This window comes from Engystomops pustulosus, chromosome 2 (assembly GCF_040894005.1).
Source record: "Engystomops pustulosus chromosome 2, aEngPut4.maternal, whole genome shotgun sequence".
Classification (NCBI taxonomy): Eukaryota; Metazoa; Chordata; class Amphibia; order Anura; family Leptodactylidae; genus Engystomops; species Engystomops pustulosus.
In genome coordinates this window covers 24796856-24818929 of record NC_092412.1, presented here as the reverse complement: position 1 = coordinate 24818929, position 22074 = coordinate 24796856, and the positions used below count along the sequence as shown (strand labels likewise).

The following is a 22074-nucleotide window of genomic DNA, read 5'->3' as shown; positions in this document are numbered from 1 at the left end:
AGTCCATAAGTAAAGTTCTAGATTGGTTTAGTAGAAGTTCTGACTCCGTTGATGACCGATTGCCATCTGTAGGTCTGGTGGAAGAATCAAACACTAGTCCTCAACAGATGGTTACATATTCTGATAAAATGGAAGATGAAACCTTTGGACCTTTTGGTGATCATTCAATTGATGAAAATGAAGCCTTACAGAAGAATGGATCCATTCCCAAAACGCCAGAGATTCCCGAATCAAAAGAGGACACCATTACTACTAATCTTGAACGTCGAAAGAATTGGAGTAATACGTCTACTATCTCTACAGAGGATCAATCTAATCAACCTCAACCGGTGGCCTCATCGGATTTATTGGAGTTTGGAAAGAGTGGAAGTGGTGGCGGGAAAATTCGGACTAGGTCAATTGATGAAGAAATGACTATTGATCCTGACCAGTCAGAGGTTTTGAATAATAGATTCATTCTCCATAGCGATAGTCGATCTATTTACCCTAAACAAGGGCCTTCAACAGATTTATTGGAATTCAGAAATTGTGGGAGTGAAGGTGGGGAAATTCCGAGTAGTTCAATCAGTGAGGAAATTACAAATGCTGATCCTGAGCAGCCAGAAAATTTGAATACTACGTCTTCCATCCCTATAGAGGATGGATCTATTACACCTCAACAAGTTGCTCCAGCAGATATATTGCAGTTTGGAAAGAGTGGAAGTGGGGGTGGGAAAATTCAGAGTAGCTCAATAGGTGAGGAAATTACAAATGCTAATCCTGATCAGCCAGAAATTTTGAATAGTACATCTTCTATCCCTGTAGAGGATCAACCTCAACAGGTGTCCTCAGCAGATTTATTGGAGTTACGAAAGAGTGGAAGTGAAGGTGAGGAAATTCCGAGTAGTTCAATCGGTGAGGAAATTACAAATGCTGATCCTGAGCAACCAGAAAATTTTAATACTAAGTCTTCCATCCCTATAGAGGATGGATCTATTACCCCTCAACAGGTGGCTAACGCAGATTCATTGCAGTTTGGAAAGAGTGGAAGTGGAGGTGGTAAAATTCAGAGTAGCTCAATAGGTGAGGAAATGACAATTATTAATCCTGAGCAGCCAGAAATGTTGAATAGTATGTCTTCCATCCCTACAGAGGATGAATCTATTCCCCCTCAACCGGTTGCTTCAGCAGATTTATTGCAGTTCGGAAGGAGTGGAAGTGGGAAATTTCAAAGCGGGTCAATTGATGAGGAACTGACCAATGCTAATCCTGATCAGCCAAAAATTCAGAATAATACATCTTCTATCCCTATGGAGGTTGAATCTATTTCACCTCAACAGGTGTCCTCAACAGATTTATTGCAGTTTGGAAGAAGTGGAAGTGGAGGTGGGAAAATTCAGAGTAGGTCAATTGGTGAGGAAATTATAATTACTGATGCTGACCAGCCAGAGACTTTGAATAATATATCTCCTATAGCTATAGAGGATGAATCTACTCCACCTCAGCAGGTGCCTTCAACAGATTCACTGGAGTTTGGAAAGTGTGGAAGTGGAGGTGGGAAAATTCAGAGCAGCTCAATCGATGAGAAAATTACTTTTGACCCGGACAAGCCAGAGACTTTGAATAATACTGCTTCTATCCCTATAGAGGATGAATCTATTCCACCTCAGCAGGTGCCTTCAATAGATTTATTGGAGTTTGGAAAGAGCAGAAGCGGAAGTGGAAAAATTTACATTGATTCCTTTCAAAAATATTCAGATCCTCTTGAGGATGGTATGAATGAAAAAGTTGAAAAGGTAGAAAGTAGTGGATCAAAGGGAAAGGTAGATTCATTGGACGAGGGTGTAACAGTAGAAAAGCCAGTGTGTAGGATAAATGACCAGACAGAGGTTTCAACTCAAAACGAAGACCAAAAAAAGCAAGAAAAGGAGGAATCGGTCATTTCTAAAAGGATGTGGGAAGGTGATGGGTCACCTCAAGAGGCAACCAAAGAGCCTGTCTTAAGCAATACCAAAGGTCCTTTTAGTCCAGTTAAATTATCTGTTGCCTCAAAAAGCAGCTCTTTCGATAGTGATGACCAGAACAGTGCAAGCCTCGTGACTTTTAAAAAAGTGATTGTAGAGGATGAGGAGGATCCCCTGTCCCCTGTTGAGCAACTTAAATCATTTTGGGAAAACGGGAAGAGCAAAGACACAACAAAAACTAAACGCGATAGTAGACCATCTATGATCAATGAAAACTTGAGTGATGAGAAGGAAACATCTGGGGTGGATCCCAGGTCAAAGTTCAGAAAGAGGCACACAATTCATCATTTTTTTGATAAAGAAAAATCTACAGATTCAGAGAAAAATCTTCCTGGGAGAAGCGTTTCAGTTGGTGAAGGTGCGGATGAAAAGCGTATGAAATCCAAATCCTTCCAAAGCTTAAAAAATTTCTGGAATACATCCAGTAAGTCAGATGATAAACTTGGCAACAAAGCCCTCCCAGAATCTAAGACTAAGCCATTTGGTTCCAATCCTGATGTAAGAATCAAAGAACCTTTTATATCAACAGTTAAAAGTAGACTAGCTGCAAAAAGTCTGCAGGACATTCGAGAGGATCCATCAGTTTCTCGATTTCAGGTGTTTAAGGGAGGACCTAGGTCTAGGAAAGATGACAAAAATGAATTGGGGAAAAATTCTAGTAATTCTAGTGCTGTAAATAAGTTTGGGAAACCAATAAGTTCAGTTGATATAATGCCTCAAGAAAGTTCGATACCCTCAAACTATCCAAAATCTTCTAGTATAATTTCTGAAGAGATTGGACCCGAACAAAGTCTTGACTTATCTAATGAAAAACCTGAGTTGACAGAAGTTGTAGAAAATTCAGTTGCCCCAATAAAATTTGCAAAAAGTGAAATTAGTCTAAAACTAAAAAGATCCCAGGATGAGGAATCTGGTAAAGATTTCAGAGTAGAAGGGCTACAGTCTACGAGTTTTGAAAGTTGCCCGGTTGATCAAAATGTGTACCGTGATGAAGAAAATGGGGAGATGAATGAGAAGGGTCGAAAAGTGTTTCTTGTAAAACAAAGTGGTTTTGACGCTGGCTCACCTGTACCTTCTAATGTTTTTGCCTCTCCTCAAGAAAATAAGTACCCTACAGAAAAAGTTGAAGCATCTGATTCCAATGAGGAGGTTAATGAGACTATTGAAAAAACAGTCATTCCACCAAAAACAGACCTTGATGACTTTGATAGAAAATTACAAAATTTGTACAATGAATCATTGAATACAATAGATTTGCCTAATGGACATATGATCAAGCCGGAGAATGTGGACATAAATGAACCTACCCTAAACATAGGCAAAGTACTACAAGTTTCTCCAATAAACCAGGACAAAAATGTTCAAAGTCCTGTAGTCGCTACGGGCCTTCAGCCTGTAGCAATCAATTTTTCATCCAAAAAGACAGAGATGGTTAATGAGGACTTGGATAAACCGCAGCAGAACATTCCTACAGAAACCACTTCTGCTGATGTCTCCACTGAACCGTTAGTTGATGTAAATTTCTATGAAGTCCCGAAAATAAGTTCTGAAAAACCTACATATGAACTAAACGGTTCTTCACCCAGAAAACTGGATATTAATGAGTTATCATCTGAGCCAAATGATTACAAGGTTCCCCTTCCTGAACCAGAGAAGCAAACTAAAAAAGAAATAATGGAAAGAATTGAGGAGCCAGTGGTTCTTCCCAGGCCTCGTTTTGATGATTTTCATGAGAAACTAAACCAACTTTATGAAGAGTCTCAAAAATCTCAGCCCAATATCGGGGACAGCAATAATATAGCTGAGAATGAGACTGTCGGAGCAGAGAATAAAGCCAATGTTTATTTGTATCCTGTTGAACCAAAGAAAACATTCCTTGAATCGTCTCCAGTGAATTTGGATTCTTCTCAGATAGTATCAGCTGATCCAGAGACACTGACTGATGAAAGTGCTCCTCCGCATTCTCAAGCTCCGGATATTTTGGGGCAGGAAGTAAATGAAACAATGGCGAAAACCATTGCTCCAAAAAGAATATCAACTGCTAAAAGCTTAGAAGAACTTCAAAAAGAGGCCCTGAATGAACAGGAAGGGGGATTCGTAGGAAATGTTCCTTCTGGTCACATGATTCTTAATGAGTCCCATTCCAATGATCAAGAACTGAAAGAAAATAGCATTTTAGAAACTTTTCCTAGAAATAAAGATGATGCGGTGCAGTGGAGAACTGAACCTACTGGATACGAGGAACTTCAAGAAGGAACTGCAGAATCCAGTGCACCCTTCATGGCCGTTAGACAGAGCACACCGGTAAAAGACAAGAACAGCTCGTTACGGAAGAGCACGCTGGAACTCTACCTTGAAGCACCTTATCGGAGAGAGCTCTCGAAAAGCATAGATTTTGACCTTTCTGCATACGTTACGTCAGACGTCAACCAATGTAGGTTTCGAGTCTTCCTTCTCACAGTATAACTCGCATTTTGCTTTTGTTGCTTGATTGGTTGTAACTTTTTTTAGAGTTTGTATTTTAATTACTGATTGTTATGCTTTTGTTGTTTGCACATCCCTTTTAGCAACTTGCATTTCACATGATTCATAAATTTCCCAAAGCTTTGCAATATGCTATGGGAGCTGTTGAGAATTTTTATTTATTCTTTGCCAGAAGACTATATAAACCGTAGACGAATTGTCCTGTGAAGAAAGGCACAATAAGATGTTGCATGAAATAGTCGCTAAAGGGCATGAACAAACTAAGCGAAATGGTTCTTTTTTTTCCAGAATCTTCTTGTGTTTACAGTATATTTTGGATTTTTCTGTTTTTGTAAAGTGCTCACCCACTTTGTTTCACGACAGGTATGGATGAATCCAACCCCATTTTGAAAGCGCTGCAAAGGAGCACAGCTAAAACGCTTAACTCCACAGCTGTACAGGAAACTTCCCCCACAAGTACAAGTGAGGATGTAGCATGTCCGCTGCCTCTTAAGGCCGTACTAAACCAGCTAACATGCTCTATATCCGTTACACTAACCGCTCCGTAGAAGTCCAGTTGTCTCATGAGGTCACTTCTCGAGTCGCCTGCTTCTACACTTTCATGTCACCGGAGATGTTGGCAATAACAGTTTATCAATAACTTTTTAACTTTTATATCCTAGTAGCCAATATCTGTGGTCACATCAGTGTAAACTAAAAAAATTCGCATGTCACAACTAAAGAAAATTTTCTTTCGGCCATTTTACATTTTCTCAATGAGTTGCCGGAATAAATATTAGAATAGGTTCTCGGGTACATGTCGTCTGGATTGAATAAGAAGTGGCTTTTGTTTTAGTGGTTCATATTTACACATGTATTTTTGTGCCACTTTCCCTTCTCACCGCCTCAAAGGCCTCTACCCATTTTTTTTTTTTTTAACCTGAAGGCAATGCCCTTTTGAACTATATGTACTTAATACGCCTAATATTGGTTCCCTTTAAACTCAACCCATAATTTGTTGTGCATTCTACCATTTTAAATTTGTTGGCATACCAAGCCACAACCACAATTGTCCTTCAAAGACGTTGACTCGATATAATGGGTTTGAACCCTTCGGTTTATACAGTCCCCTTTTTTTGTCCGAAAAAGGCAAATATTGAGAAAGTGTTTAATGAGATATATTTTTGAACTGCATGGCTTGTACATTTTGAAAACTAACCCTTTTTTGTTCCCTTTTTTAATATTTTTTAAATTTTGTAAATAGTTATTAACGGGTATATAGTAAAGTATAAGAATGTTGAGAATGAAAATAAGATCACAAGCCAAACTTATTATTTGTTCTATTTAGAAGAAATGGGTCACTGTGACTGAGAAGAATTAAAATAAGAACCCATTAGTACGATTCCTGCATGCATTTTCGTTATACCCACGAAACCACGTACAAGTGCAAAGTAGAAGCTGAGAATTAGTTGGGTCAGCAGTGTATAAATCCTTAAAAATGGATTTTACACCATGCAGAGTGCCAAGGATGGGTCTCCGAGCATCATAGTGAAATGTGAGTCGGCCGCTGCTTCCATGCAAAACGAAGTACCAAAACAAGTTCAATATTGTATTCCCCAGGAAACAAAGACTTGTTGCGTCACATTTCATTATAATGCATGGAGTCTTGTCCACTGAACTTGATCTTTTATTTAGTTAAACCATTTACTACACGTACCTGATTGCCAATGATGGACCCAGCATGGTCCATCGACAAGCAAAGTCTTGTTGCATCACATTTCATGATGATGCTTAGAGTCCTGTTCCTGGAACTCAATCTTGATTCAGTTGAGCCATTTACTGCACATACCTGATTGCCAATGATGAACCCAGCATGGTGATTATATCAGAATACAATACATGGAAATGAAAGAGGTGGTGGATACTGTGGGCTGATGGACTGAATAGGGTATACAGATAAATAAATGGACTGGCAAACAAGCCGATGTGCCATTCTTGGAATATTTGGCTCGTATGCTTGTGACTATAGTGAACAGGTGGAAGAAAAGTATAGCATAGAGGTGGCACCTTTGCATACTGACGGGTTGGGTCAGTACTTGACACAGGCTGTTTTAAGCTGGCTATGGTTTAGAGGAAACTTTTTTTATAGGTAACAATTGTGCTAAGACTTTATATTCAGACTGTGACATGTCCAAACTGGGTAGAAGCCGTTGACATGGATGAGTAAATTGTTTTCACAAACGAAAAAATCAGCTCACCAGAAAGTCCAGACAATGCAGTTCTCTGACTCCACTGGCTCCCGCACGGACAACCTTGGCCACAGGTGTGCACAGAGCAAATCGTAGTAATTAGAAAACATCCAGCTAGTAAATTGTTTTGGGAGAAAAGTCCGATCCCATTCTTTTCCAGTATACCCAGACAGATGACTGGGCCAACAGCCTGGCCCCACTCAGGAAATGAGCTAGTTATAAATACCAGCATAACGTAATAGTTGGGTGTACAGGTCATTGTGACCAAACTGGTTTAGTATTGAGAGGTCGCGCAGAGTGCAATGCTCTTTATCCACATCACATTCTCTGTTCTGGAGTTAATGAGCCACGACCACTAACGACTTCTCCCAGTCTTAATCACTTGCTTCTAATCTGGTCAAGGTAAGTTCCCGATCATCATTTAGCACGATTGTAATGGAATCTTCCAGTAAAGTCGGGATACGGTGCTCCACCGAGTCTTGTTGGTGACGCTCTAATACACCACTTTTTTGTTTTAACCCTTATAATATCGGCGATGTTTGTTTTTGATGTCATTCTAACATTTCGTCTCTTTGGGTGTGGATCACTTGCAGTTGTTTGTACGTTTCTTTTTTATTCTTTTGCTCTTTTCTGGACAGATCAAAGTAAACTGAACAGCCAAAAAGCGGACACACTAGGTAAAGTAATGCTGTTACAAAGAGTGTATAATTTCATGGTAGCCGCTCCACCTCCTTTTGTTCCATTCATTAAAGATGATTATAAATATTTTAGTAAAATATTGACATGTTAAAGCTGTTGTCTACTAATAATAAACTTAACCAGGGTTAGCAGCTTCGACTAAGTGGGTTTGCTAAGTTCCCATTGTTGACCCTAGCAGAGATATTTATGTGTCCAAAGAAAGAACTTGAGCCAATACACCACTACTGGTTTAGAAAACCGATCAAGCAAAGGTGTACAGTTAAATTAAGGCGCAGGATGGGTTAAATGGGTAAAATATCGGGATAGCTGATATCTGCTAGATTGGTGGTCCAAATCCTGTTCCCATAGTTTGAACAGAAGTCATTATTACTTCCCACTTCATTCCCTATTTGTCATCCCCTGAAAACAGCTTATCGGTGGAGTTATTGGACCCCACACCAAGGACCCTTTTCTATAGATCTATACTTTTAGCCTGGAAAACCCCTTTTTTGGAATGTATGTCAACCATTGGCACCTCAAAAAGATTACTGTCTGAAGGAGATTCCTTGTTTATTGCCACATACTATTGCATACAATCCGGCCTCAGACTCGATAACCTAACTCGATGTCTGAACGTTTGTTCACTTCCCATTATTCCAGTCTGAATGGGCGGAGATGTCTTTTTAGAAGGTCTCTGTGATTCTTTTGGATGAAGCTTATGTAATGATAGAAAAATTGTAGAATATTACTTAGATTTTTTTTTTTTTAGGTCCTGTAGAGAACACGTTCCCTGAGAATGCTGAAAAATTCAAGCGGATGAGTCAGTCTGTGCCGACCTTCCTGCAAGACGAAGTAAGTGCTGGGGGGCAGGGGCGTAACTTGAGGGGGTGCAGAGAGTACGGTCGCATCGGGGCCCAAGAGGCTTAGGGGGCCCATAAGGTGTCACTTTCCCATATGAGAAGACTAGTATTATAAGCCATACATTATAGTTGGGGGCCTGGCACAGACTTTGCACTGGGGCCCATCAACTTCAAGTTACGCCACTGGCTGGGGGTCCTTATATGTATCGGTTGACCTTACACTAGATCTGTAGTGTTGAATATAACTATATAGGTAGTGTCAAGACCATAAAGGAATACTTCCACCTATAACACAGAAAAGAGGATAAGTGACTGACTGCTGGTGGTTGGACAACTGGAAACCTTGGTGATCTCCATTAGAGGTCATGAACACGCTATGGGAATGGAGTGGTAGTGCATGTGCATGACCTACGATCCATTCCCTTGTATGGGGTGGTCTTTCCTATATAAAGGGAAATACCATTTAAATAATTTAATCCCATCATTTTGGTTTACACTTTCCTTTCCAATCCCTTTCCTTCCTTGGTTGAACTTGATGGACACGTGTCTTTTTTTTTTTTAACCGTATAAACTATGATGATACTTAAGACTTATTTGTTCATTGCTTTAAAGTTCACACTAAAAATATGTTGTAACTTACTATTGATATTTCATAATCTCACCCATAGTGGGGTTTAAAACATGGATTACTTTCTGTGCAATGATCGTAAGCAGGAGTCAACCAAGCATGGTACTTTCCAAGTCTGACTTCTCCTTGAGATGACATTACCTTCAGACTACACAGGGTTTATTTGTAGTCTGTAGCTATGGAGACACAGATATCTTCAAGAACAGTACACACACAAAAGTTTACAAAAGGTCTAAATTTGATTAAAACTTTAAAAGTTTCTCTGGCATTGGTCACCTGCAATGTGTGGTGATATCAGAAGATTCCAGCAACAACCTCAATGTTCCATATGGAAAGTAATTGGAACGGGACCAGTGTCAGAATGGGATTCTCTGTGCCCACTAGAATTTCTCCAACATCCACCACTAAAATTTAGACACTAGAAGCTTTAGAACTAGGATGTGTCTTACTGGGTAGGCTGGACCATCAGATGATCCTTTGGTTTTCTGGTGGCCCAGTTTGAAGCCAGTAGTGACTACTATTTGTATAGGTGCGGAAGGTAAGAAGACCAGGACTAAGGCCGCTTCTGCAGGCATGTGGAGAATTTCAGCCATTGATGCTCCACTGGGGGATTATGGAAAATATGCAAATATGTTTTCTGGATAGGGTAAGGAAAACATTGTCTCTTGATTATCTTGTAAGGTGGACTACTAGTCAAGAGACCACGTATTCCTACTACTACTCCTGGGTCATTCAGGATTGTCGAAAACATTTGGGATGCTTGTAATTCTTCTATGGGAAAACATGGTGGATACACTGCAAAGTGAGACCACGTTACCCAACACTGTGGTTTGCAGGCAACGTCATATTGAGTTGTAGGTGATTTGTTGATGATTGACTCGCTGATCATATATCATAATTGACACTAGACCATCTTATTGTCTATGTACTTGTATATACCACCCTTTCCTCTATGTATACAAGTCTATGTTGTCACCTAACTGAATGAAGGGCTAATCTGTCTTCAGGAAACCTTCATTGTTTGCATTTGCTTTCCATAAAACCTGTCTGTGCATGTACTGCATGTCTTACATGAACTTATTTTACTGAAATGTCTTAAATAAGAGGATACTAATGGCCCCATAGGCTATCGGGTCCAGAAGGGGCCCACTGTGTTCACCTTTTATAACCTGCCTTATTTCTGACTGTTTCATGTGATGTCTTCTAGACTGATGGCAGAGAGACAGACTCCGCATCAGAAAGCAGTTTTCAGATTGGCCGACACAAGAAGAGCCCGAGCTCTCTGACCAATCTTAGTGGCTCGTCTGGCATGGCGTCAATGTCTTCTGTATGTAAAGCGTAACTCTGTGCTTCCACTAATCATTTGTCTCTGTGCATTTGGGATTAATTGTTGTATGTAATAATCCATTAATAATAATGCGGACATGTAGGAGAAAGGCATGGTATGACGGTAGGAAAGTATATCTGAATAATATAAAGTAATGTAACAGTCTACAATCAGTTGTGCTATATAGTTTTATGCTCTTCATAACTTGTATCAATTATTTTGATGGAAATGTCCTCCACCCACAAAATATGTTGGTCATGAATAGTCGACATACCCAATGCCTTCCATTTTTGCTTCGGGAGCCTCCATCTGATTTGTCTATTATGCTACTGTCTTACAGTTGCCTGTATGGCTGTGTTCACACGTTGTGTTTAACATGATATAAACATAATAAAATAGTGTTTATATAGTGTCAACATTGTGTTTATACAAACATAATGTTAACAGTGTAAATGCATTATAAACACAATATGTGAACACATCCTCGGCCTCACCCTGAAATGGGACAATGGATGGGGTGTGTCTTATAGACAACTTAAATGGTCAAGCAAGCTGCCAAATTGGGATAGATCTCATTTGACTGGCGTGGGTAGTGTGTCTAAGTGACTTTCCGTTTTTGGAAATTGAGCCCCTTCTACGTGCACGGCCAGACACCGGCCATACCCCAAGTGTCCTAGGATGAAATCTGGGCAAAATGCCCTAAATCTCTGGGAGGTGAATGAAGGGCATGTTGACTTGTCATGCCTAATTTTTAGTTAAATTCTGTTTTCTAGGGTAAGTTATGGCTTGTAGTAGCCTGGGCTCACTGACTATGACTGATTAAAACTGTTGACCCTTTAATATTAGCGGTGCTATTCTCATATGTCCATATGACATAACATGGCCACTTCATTCCCAATTCCCTATATGTTATACAACTTTCTGAAATGTATGATGTTTCATAAGCTGTAACTTGTTTTGTTTACTACAAATGTTCCTATTCGCAGGTAAGTGGAAGTGTCATGAGCGTGTACAGCGGGGATTTCGGCAATGTAGATGTTAAAGGGGCCATCGAATTTGCCATTGACTATGTGGAGCAGCTGAAGGAATTCCACATCTTTATTTACCAATGTAAAGACCTGGCAGCCGCGGACGTCAAGAAGCAACGCTCTGACCCGTAAGTTGGACGCAATGAGCCTTTTTGTCTAAACTTGTATAATGAGACTTGAACGGCATGGAATTTTTTTATATAGAAAGCCAGGTTTCCTTGAGCTTGGTCATCAAATCAGATTTGTCTTTGTCTTTTATACACGACCTCCTCCCCAATCAGTATTCACAACCTCTGAAACCAGAACCAACATTGGATTTTTTTTTTTCTCTGTGTCATCACTGGCACCGGAGGGAGCCAAGATTAGCTAACTGGATGTCCTCCATTCTATTGATGACCTATTCATAACATGGGCAGCCAACTTAAATGGCTTTTCCCCACATTTATGATAATGATTGCCAATCCACAGAAGAGTAGGGGGCCTACAAGTGCCTCACTATAACTGAGTAGTGGTGTACAGTGGCCAAGGTGGTTGACAACATGTTTGTCTATTTTAGGTATGTGAAGTCGTATCTACTACCAGAGAAGGCAAAGATGGGCAAAAGGAAAACTGCAGTGAAGAAGAAGACATTGAATCCTATATATAATGAAATCCTGCGGGTAGGAAACCAACTATAAAATTATGTTTGATCACATTGCTTCCAATAGGCAACACAGGCATAGCAACTTCTCTGTAAGTCAACATTACTAAAGAGAACCATATGGTATCCATCCAACACTTTCATTACCAACCTTAACTGTCAGTCTGTTCATAATTTGGCTTTCCTTTACCCAAGATAAAGATTTGGCTTACTACCCTGTGCCCTTAATCTAGATCAGGGGTCAGGAACCTATGGCTCGCGAGCCAGATGTGGCTCTTTTGACGGCCGCATCTGGCTCGTGGAGTGGGCTCCGGATGGGGCCGGTGGAAAAAAAAACATGTACTTCCGTTTTCGACGATCAGTCTGGCAGGCAGTGACAGCTCGATGTGTTCTGGTGTCACTCAGATGCTGTCACCGCCGGCCGGACTGCGTCAGCGGAGCTACGCAGGAGCGTCGGAAAGGGGAGTACATGTTTTTTTTTATTTGTACTGGGGTGGGGAAATGGCTGGCGGGCTGGCTGTATACAGGGGAGGGGCAGGCTGTATACAGGGGGGCATCCTGGCTATATACGGTATAAACCTATTGTACGGCTCTCGCAGAATTATATTTTGAAATATGTGCCGCTTATAGTTCTCTAAGCCAAAAAGGTTCTGACCCCTGATCTAGATATGGAGTTTGGATTCTTAACCTTCTCCTGGCACTCGCTATAGTGACTTCTTCTCTGTGATGGATCTGACTTGCTCTTTGTCTCTCTCTATGTACAGTACAAGATCCCACAAGAATCTCTTAAGTCTCAGACATTGAACGTGTCTGTGTGGCACCACGACGCCCTTGGCCGAAACAGTTTCCTTGGTGAAGTCAATCTGAATTTAGCAATGTGGGATTTTAAGGTTTCGCAGAGGCATTGGTTCCCGCTTGAGCCTCGAGTAAGTATCTGTACTCAGACTTTTCTTAATAACAAAATATATCTCATCTGCCCCACCGTGTACAGGCAGTCCCCGATTTAAGAACAGCTAGCTTTAAGATGACCCCTACTTACTGCCCACTGTGACCTCTGGTGAAGCTCTCTGGATGCTGGAATTTTACTGAACATAAGAGTTATTAAAGGTGTCTGTTATGAAGCTTTTATTGTAAATCCTTGGTAGCCCAAAATTAAAAATCCAACAGTCATAGGAATGAAAAAAAATACTTTTGTCTGAAGTTACACTTTCAAGAAAGAACAGTCCCAACATACAATGTCAACTTAAGAAAAACCCTACAGGACCTATCCTGTACGTAATTCTGGGTCTGCCTGTAGTTGTAAAAGTTCTCATTATGAAATAAACCTTATCAAGACTTTCATGTATGCTGTCTGTCCTCTTCATACAGTACGCAGACAACACACTGATTAAAAGTAGAATGTTCTGATGCTTCTTTTTACCTGTGGGGATGCAATAGAGGAAGTGAAAACTTGTTGCCAATGATCACTGATCGCTTGAGCTGTTCGATGGTGATCCTGTGAGCGAGATCACAGGATGTGGAGATCATAGTTAAAGGCAACCGATCACTTAAATTAAACTACACTAACCAAACATATCTTTGAAAACTGCTACTATACAGTCGTACAACTATCCATATATTGTTATTCCCCATACCTCAAATGTTCCACACAGTCCAATTTGTAAAGTTGACTCGCCATCTATGCAAATGATCATCGTCCTTTCTCTGATCTGTATCTAGCTCATTCCTGCTCAGCTTCACCTCCAGATCCTCTCTGATTTCCCAGCCAATCGCATGCAGCAAACCTCTCTCTCAACCCTCTCGTTACCCCTTTCTCAGGCCAGTGTGTGAATGATGTAGCACAGCCGAGTTGGCTCAATTGAAGAGAAAGGCCCCTTGTCAATCAAGAAGCTAGAGGTGTGGATGAGCTAAAAAAACATGAATATGCAGAGAGAGGGAGAGACTGGTTGCATGCGATTGTCTGAGAAATCAGCTCACGCCTCCCTCAGGAATTCTATTCAAGGAATCAAAAGGTGCGTCTGAGCAGGAATGAGCAGTTCAAAAAAAGGACAATGATTTGTCATTTGCATAGATGGTGAACTAACTTTACAATCAGACTCTGGAACTATTGAGGCATGGGAATAACAATATAGGGATAGTTGTACTGTATAGAAGCCGTTTTCAAAGATGTGTTTAATTGGTGTGGATTGATAGGTTACCATTACATATGTATGTATGATTTTACTTTGTATTACATTTGTCATGTGATTATGAATTTAGCTGTAATTTGACAAGTAATAGTGCAATTATATTTTACAATATATAGGGTGTATAATGTTGAGGAAGTAGGACAGTCTACAAGGAATCCCCTGCTCTGATGCTACTACAATTGTATGAACTTGTGACTTATAAAGCACCGTTCACATCAGTAATGTTTATGGCTATTCTCAGTGAGGTGTCTTATGTCTTCTAGACCCCAGTGCACGGTGTTGGGTTGGAGAACAGAGGGGAGATGAAGCTTGCTCTGATGTATATTCCAGTGTCACCCCATGGTATGTACAACTATAATAATTTCCCATCTGTCCCCACTTCATTATGACAGGTTATTCTAACCTGAAATAATAATTTTGTTCCAAATAACAGAGACTGGCAAAAAACCAAACACAACTGGAGAAGTGCACATCTGGATCAAGGAGTGCCTTCAGCTACCCATGCTTCGTGAAAACAAGATCAACTCCTTTGTCAAATGGTAATTATGCATCGCCTCAATTCTAGATTTCATGTCCACTTAAATAAACTCTGAGAAGATTTCACCCAGATTTTCCAAGTGTTTTTTCTGACTTATCTGGAAAAGGGTGTGGTTTCACTTTAAAGGGGCGTGGTTTTTCAGACATGGCAATGGTCTATATTGCCCCACTATGCCAAAGTTTGTAAGCTAATTGGTAAAAATCTTAAAAGATAAAGAACAACCACCAGATCATGATCAGTAAAGGCAAAACACTAGAATTAAAAAGTTGCAATTGATAAAACTTATTGTAAATCGCAATATTATTAAAAACATTCCTATATTAGAGCAGTCACACATTTACAGACGTATGTATGGGGGACGTATATACGGCCAATATACATTCCCCCATAGACGGCAATGGGCGCACAGTGGAGAGGGGCGGGGGTGAGCAGCGCTCTCCCCCCTCCGCCTCTCCCTGGCACTGCCATGTGCCCACTGCGCTATGGTACAGCGGGCAACGGCAGTGTGAATGTAGCCTAATACAGTATATATACACACACACACACCATACACTGCATACACATACCGCATATATAAATCACATATATTATATACTGTACAATGTGTAGCATAATATTAATATAATGGTGTTCATCCTCCACTCTTTAGTGTGTCAGGTAGGAGGACCAAGCCCCCTGACACTGCAGGCCCCATAGCAGCTGCTATGGCTGCTACCACTGAAGTTAGGCCCCTGGTCCAATCTTTTTCCATTTAGCGTAATCTTGCTAATTTTTTTTTTAATCCTGAAATTTTTTTTAATTTTTTTTTTTCATTCCTGCAGTACGATACTCCCTGACACGAGCAGGAAAAGTCGCCAGAAGACACGAACCATAGACAAAACACAGAGCCCCTTTTTTAACCACACGATGGTTTATGACGGGTTCAAGGAAGCGGACTTGAGAGAAGCCTGTGTGGAGCTGACGGCATGGGACCACAATAAGCTATCCAACCACTTCATAGGAGGCTTAAGATTAGGATTCGGAACAGGTAAGATACCCCCTATTGCTTTGGATTTGCTTCCATTTAACGTTGCAGGCATTTGTTGGATACCCAACAAATCCCATTATAGCCAGGAGGGTCCTTCAGGCATCCATTAATTTCCATAATTCAGTTTCAAGCACTGATGAGAACTTGGCCAAATTAACAGGGTCACGGGGTGGTTAGGGGAGTTAATGATTTTACAGCTCACAATCTAAATCCCTGCTAGTATGTCTCTGTATGTTCTGTCCACATGTCCTCATTTCTGTGGATTTTTCTCGGTGTGCCTTCTCTAGTTTCCTCTCACACAATAAACTCCATACAGATGTTGCCTTTTGGAGAGCAACTTGGACTTCATCAGACCAGTGTCCTGGGTTGAAATTTACCAATGAGAGGCAATATCCCCCATTAGACTGATGCTAATTACCCAATTTCTAGGGGAAAATTCTTTCCTCTACACCAAATATATGATTCTGATCTTTAATCCCTGGATCAAATTCCCTTCCTGTCGTCAAGACCATGTGATGTTCTCTAGGTCAGTAGTGGTGGAACCTATGACATGTGGTGGCACTTGGAGCCTCTACTATGGACACATGGGCCATTGCTGCAGCACACTATTTGCCAGACTGGACTCAAGGCCACCTTCTGCAGGATGAATGAGAAGTTCCAGACTCGTTTTTAGATCATCATTGGCACTGCGGACCGGTTTGAGGGCCCTGGAGGGAAGATCATTTGAATTTTCCATTCTTCTTTCAATGGTATTAATGTCAGGATGCCCAAACCATTGAAACCTTAGTGGAGCAGGGAGCAACAAGTTACTGCCTAAAGAGGACTTGTCGCCCATAATTTCTACTCTAGGAGCTACTCTACTCTAGGAGCTACTGTACTCTAGGAGCTACTGTACTCTAGGAGCTACTGTACTCTAGGAGCTACTGTACTCTAGGAGCTACTGTACTCTAGGAGCTACTGTACTCTAGGAGCTACTGTACTCTAGGAGCTACTGTACTCTAGGAGCTACTGTACTCTAGGAGCTACTGTACTCTAGGAGCTACTCTACTCTAGGAGCTACTCTACTCTAGGAGCTACTCTACTCTAGGAGCTACATACTAGCTCCTAGTGCCGAAATTATGGGTGACAGGAACTCTTTAAAGGAAATCGACCATTAAAATTAAAGAAGATAAATCGGAGATGGGATGTGGCAATGGATGGAACATTGTTCATGAGGGACCTAGATGTCTTTATAAAAAGTGTAGAACACAAGTTATGGGTTTTAAATGTTGGTGGGGTAATCTGTCCCCCTAATGATGAAACCATCATGAAAAATGATGATCTTGTCACTTACCACAATCTTTATTGCTTTTCCTAGGGAAGAGCTACGGAACTGCTGTAGACTGGATGGACTCAAGTCTTGAGGAAGCGACCATGTGGGAAAAGATGATTGCCTCGCCCAGCACCTGGATCGAGGGGCTGTTGCCGCTACGCATGTTCAAGATGGCCAAGCTCTCCAAATACACCTGAAAACATTGTAAACCCTTATGTAACCACTTGGCACTGCCATCACTTTCCATAACGATAATCCTCACTTGTGTCCTCTGTTCCTCATAGAGTCATAAACTTTCTATGCCTGATGGGGAGGGGGTTGTCTTGCTTGAGCACAGGATATTTTGCAATAGTTGTATTGCATTGTATTCTGCTGACTCTTGGACTATTTCTAAGAGAAACTTGACTCTATAGATGAGATTAGGTTCCACTTTGTTTTCTTTCTGGTGCAATTTAGAAGTTTGGATCGGTTGAAAGTTTATTTTATGTCTGTAATTGATAATGAATGGATATGCCATGTCTGATTTGTTGCCGGAATCCTACGAGGTCTAAGATGAAGGATCTCTTCTATTTTATCTTTTAAGTCCCCTTGATAGGTCACAGCATAGCTAAAAGGTGGACAACCCCTTGAAAATGGGGGTCTCTAAAATTTTGAAAACGGGTAAAGAAAAGGACATGAAGAACCTCCTTTCATATCCTTTGTTATCCCCATTCCGACACTTCCTGTTTCTTCTTGATAAACAGGAAATGAAGGCCCAGCCAATCACTAGCCAAAACTTTCTCCCGTCTCAACCAATGACAGACGAGGAACACTTGCTCAGCCAATCAAGAGGGACCAGCAAAGATCCTTTCAGCATGAAAATGAGAACCAGGGACATTTCTTTAAACTCATGAGCCACCTATTACGGACAACTTTAAATGGTCAACCTTAAAATTTACTTACGCTGCTATCATTAACTAGCTCAGACTTTATTTTCGCTAAGTGACTTCTGTCAACAACATTTCTGTTGGGGGAACTTTTTTTTTTTTCTTGGTTCACAAAGTTTCTTCTACTCGAGAGCTTTTTACAACAAAAAAAAGGGGCAAATGGTGTAAAATATGGTAAATATAAATCTCTATAAATATATTTAATTTTTACTGCCTTGTGGGCTATACTGGTGTATCCGGGTAGGAAGAGTTTGAATATTCCAACTATCACCGAGGTATATGACTACATCTACGGTTTCCTGTACTTTAAATGTTAACCATAAACTTTAAATAAATGAAACTTGTATTCGTGTTTATGGGTTTTGTACAAAGAAAAAAAATATGTAAAAGGCAAAATAATTTTAGAATGTGAATGTATATATGTAATTATCTCAATAAAATGATTAAATTTCTGACTCTGGTTTTCGTTTGTGCTCCTGAGTTCTAAGAGGTTTCTGTCCCGTTTTTGCCATTTTTGTGTATTAGATCCGAACCTGCACAGTTGGTCAGCTACTCCCTCCACTCTACATTATCCTTATATACACTCGTCCTCGAGAATTATTAGAGAATTGCTCTCTCGTTATTACCTAGTGGATGCTTGGCACAATCTCGATTACACCATGAGGGACTTTTAGACACTTTTCGGCCTCACATATTACATTATTCTGTTCTGTCTTATGGATGGACCACAGCCCAAGTTGGTCGATTTTATGCTTTTTCCTAAAGCCCTTCAGCCCTGTAGAGACTTAAAGGACATCTACCACCAGGATGAGGGGTTGTATGCCAAGTAGCCTGAGGGGGCTCCATTAACACCTATGGAGTCTGGAGCCCCTCGGGCTCATTTACATACAGTCCTTCATCTTGGCGGTAGATGCCCTTGTATTGACTACCTAATTGTTACACCATAGATTTCTGCTTCCGGACAGCCTAAATTTGAAGAATTCTTCTGAACCGATGAGCCCTCAGTCTCCTCACCATACTCATTATGGGGGTTGCATATGGCAGTAGTGGGACCTACTTGCTCTGTGTCGTAAAAGAAAACAGGAGGCTAAACTTTAGATTTAGAACATAAAGTAGGGGCAAGGGACTCTTTCCTGCACCAAACTAAAGTCATGCCTCCCCTTAGCTTCATTTTTTTTTTTTTTTTTATCCGGCCTACTTTCCTTATCCTTCCGTACTCTCTTCTGTGCTGCCCCTCCCTCATAAATAAAATGTCCAGGCAGCCCCTCCCTCATGAATGAAATGTCCAGGCAGCCTCTCCCTCATGAATGAAATGTCCAGGCAGCCTCTCCCTCATGAATGAAATGTCCAGGCAGCCCCTCCCTCATGAATGAAATGTCCAGGCAGCCTCCCCCTCATGAATGAAATGTCCAGGCAGCCTCCCCCTCATGAATGAAATGTCCAGGCAGCCTCCCCCTCATGAATGAAATGTCCAGGCAGCCTCCCCCTCATGAATGAAATGTCCAGGCAGCACCTCCCTCATGAATGAAATGTCCAGGCAGCACCTCCCTCATGAATGAAATGTCCAGGCAGCACCTCCCTCATGAATGAAATGTCCAGGCAGCCCCTCCCTCATGAATCAAATGTCCAGGCAGCACCTCCCTCATGAATGAAATGTTCACAGCAGCTCCATTTAAATAATGAACTCTATACAGGCAGTCCCCGGGTTACATACAAGATAGGGTCTGTAGGTTTGTTCTTAAGTTGAGTTTGTATGTAAGTCGGAACCGTATGCTTTATTATTGTAACCCCAGTCAAATTTTTTTTAGTCTCTGTGACAATTGGATTTAAAAAATGTTGGGTTGTCATAAGAACCAGGATAAACAATAAATCTTAATTACAGGCACCATTGAGAACTGTTATAGCTGTTTATTGTAGCCTAGGACTAAAGTACAGTAAATTACCAAAATCCAGAGGTCCGTTTGTAACTAGGGGTCGTATGTAAGTCAGGTGTTCTTAGGGGACCGCCTGTACTTACCTCTGGCTTCCTCTTTTCCATGCATCTCTTCTTCTAGTCTTCGGCAGCGCGGGCCGTTAGGGACCGCTGCTATAGAGGATGAATCTTTTCCACCCTATCAGGTTCCTTCAGCAGATGTATTTGAGTTTGGAAAGTGAAAGTGGGAAGATAATTTGAAAGATGAAAAGGTAGAAAGCGGTGAATCAAAGGGAAAGGTAGATAAATGACCAAACTGAGGTTTTTGCTGCTTTGGTGAATACCACATTTAGAACAAAGCCAGAAAAGGATGAATCCGTAACTCTTTAAAGTAGAGTAAGTGATGTTAAACTAATGCGGGAGCCGATAGGCCACCTCAAGATGCAACCAAAAAGACAGTATTAAAGGGAGACCCTTTTTAACCTCCCCCATGCCCCCACAGTCAATAGCATATCCAAAACGTTTTTTTCATAAAAAAAAAACATTTGTGGATCAAATGATAACTTATATTTACCTGGCTCCCTGCCAGCTGTGTCCCCTGGGTGTGTCCATCTCAGAGCTGGGTCCCCTGTCCTTTGTGTATAAAATTCTCCTCTTCCTTCACCAATACTTGGCATATCTAGTTCCTCCGATAGTGACTGTAGTGGGCCGGTGGTAAAAGGGTGTATATAGAGGTACCTATGCATGCTGATGGGTTGGGTCATTACTTAACGGACGCTGTTAAAACCTGGCTATAATTTCTATGGGAAAAATATGGATAAGCCTTGCTTCTATTCTGATCAAGGTAAGTTCCCCCGATCAACCTTAAGCACGATTCTAATGGAATTTTCTAGTAAATACGGTGCTCCACTTTTAGGAGAAACTCTTATAGACCACATTTATAATTATAACACTTGTAATAAGAGAGGTTTGTGATCTCATTCTAACATTTGTCTCTGTGTGGTTGCGGATCACTTGTAGTTGTTTCTATGTTTTGTTTTTTTTAATTCTTTTGCTCTTTCCTGGACAGAGGAAGTATCAGACCCTAAAAGCATCAACCATGTTATACTTACCCTGATAAAGTTTCTGAGTAGCCATCATAACTCAGGACAACTTTGAAAAGCCGCAGGACTCACAACTTCCTGTGTGGTATCCGTTTCCTGCTCACTTCCTGTGGATGGAGGGGGCCATGCATGCATTATATTATGTACTCCCAATCTGCCAAAACCACACCTTTATCAGAGGTGGGAGGGGTGTGCCAAGGATATCCTACATAGGAGTGGTTGTTATGGAAGGGGTGTGGATACAGTAATCAATGCATGGCATCCTCCAGAAGCCAGCAGGACACTTCACAGGAAGTCCTGAGTCCTGCTGCCAATGGGGTGACAATAACCGCAGCTACCAGAAAACTTTATCAGAATAAGTGTAATCCAGGTGATGCTTTTAAGGACTTATAATTTATCTGCTAAAATTTTGTAGCTAAACCCTTTGTGTTTTGATTGATGGGGACAGAATCACTTACCTGAGCTATGAACCCTTCGGACCAAGTGGGTTTGCTAAGTTCCCATTGTTATCCCCAGCAGAGCTATTTATATATCCACAGAAAGGAATTCAGTCAATATACCACTATAAGACTACAGGCAGTCCCTGGGTTACATACAAGACACATTTAATAACCTTTATAGCTGTTTATTGAAGACCAAGGCTACAGTACAATAAATTACTAACATCCGGAGGTCCGTTTGTAACTAGTGGTCATCTGTAAGTTGGGTGTAGAGGACCGCCTGTAATGGCAAAAGCAGTTCTCTGTGTAGTTCTCTGTGGCACTAATCTGCAGTGACTCTGTTCAGCCACTACATCTGGAATGGAGCCGTCTGCTTCCCACTTCATTCTGTATTTATCAGCATCTGAAAAAAATCATACACCAAAGTGATATTGATGACCTTTTGTTGGGAAAATAAAGGATTAATGATCTATACAATAAAGAATTCCCAGAAGTCCCAGAGATGTAGTGCAAGTACAATATACAGGGCCAGATGTATTAAACTGGCTGTGCCATACTCTGTGCCAGTTTTGCCGCTGCACTGTGTCCAACAAGATAGAAAAAATGTCACCTAGAGGGGCTGTTACTGCTTGTCACGGGTGCTCCTGCTTCCCACATCTCGGGTGACGGGCTCACCCGTGCTCCTTTCTGTGCCCCAGCTCCCCAGCGGTCCAACTCACCTGTCCCTGTAACGGCGGTCTGGTGTGTGCGT

The 22074-nt window shown here is 41.1% G+C and overlaps 1 protein-coding gene across 21 annotated transcripts in view; it reads left to right on the top strand.

Annotated features, from left to right (window-relative positions):
* Nucleotides 1–18323, top strand: part of LOC140117367 (synaptotagmin-like protein 2) — an 81918-nt gene extending 63595 nt beyond the window's left edge. For 10 of the 21 annotated variants that reach the window (XM_072134015.1, XM_072134019.1, XM_072134016.1 and 7 more), the window contains 12 exons: nt 73–4437; nt 4851–4949; nt 7354–7392; nt 8163–8245; nt 10089–10208; nt 11195–11364; nt 11793–11895; nt 12641–12802; nt 14329–14407; nt 14499–14604; nt 15425–15630; nt 16988–18323. In XM_072134015.1, the coding sequence (XP_071990116.1) occupies nt 73–4437; nt 4851–4949; nt 7354–7392; nt 8163–8245; nt 10089–10208; nt 11195–11364; nt 11793–11895; nt 12641–12802; nt 14329–14407; nt 14499–14604; nt 15425–15630; nt 16988–17139 (5684 nt within the window). In that variant the 3' untranslated portion in view covers nt 17140–18323. The remainder of the gene's footprint in view (nt 1–72; nt 4438–4850; nt 4950–7353; nt 7393–8162; nt 8246–10088; nt 10209–11194; nt 11365–11792; nt 11896–12640; nt 12803–14328; nt 14408–14498; nt 14605–15424; nt 15631–16987) is intronic. The other 11 variants (XM_072134026.1, XM_072134032.1, XM_072134031.1 and 8 more) reach the window with 5 other exon arrangements.
* The last annotated feature ends 3751 nt before the right edge of the window (nt 18324–22074 follow it).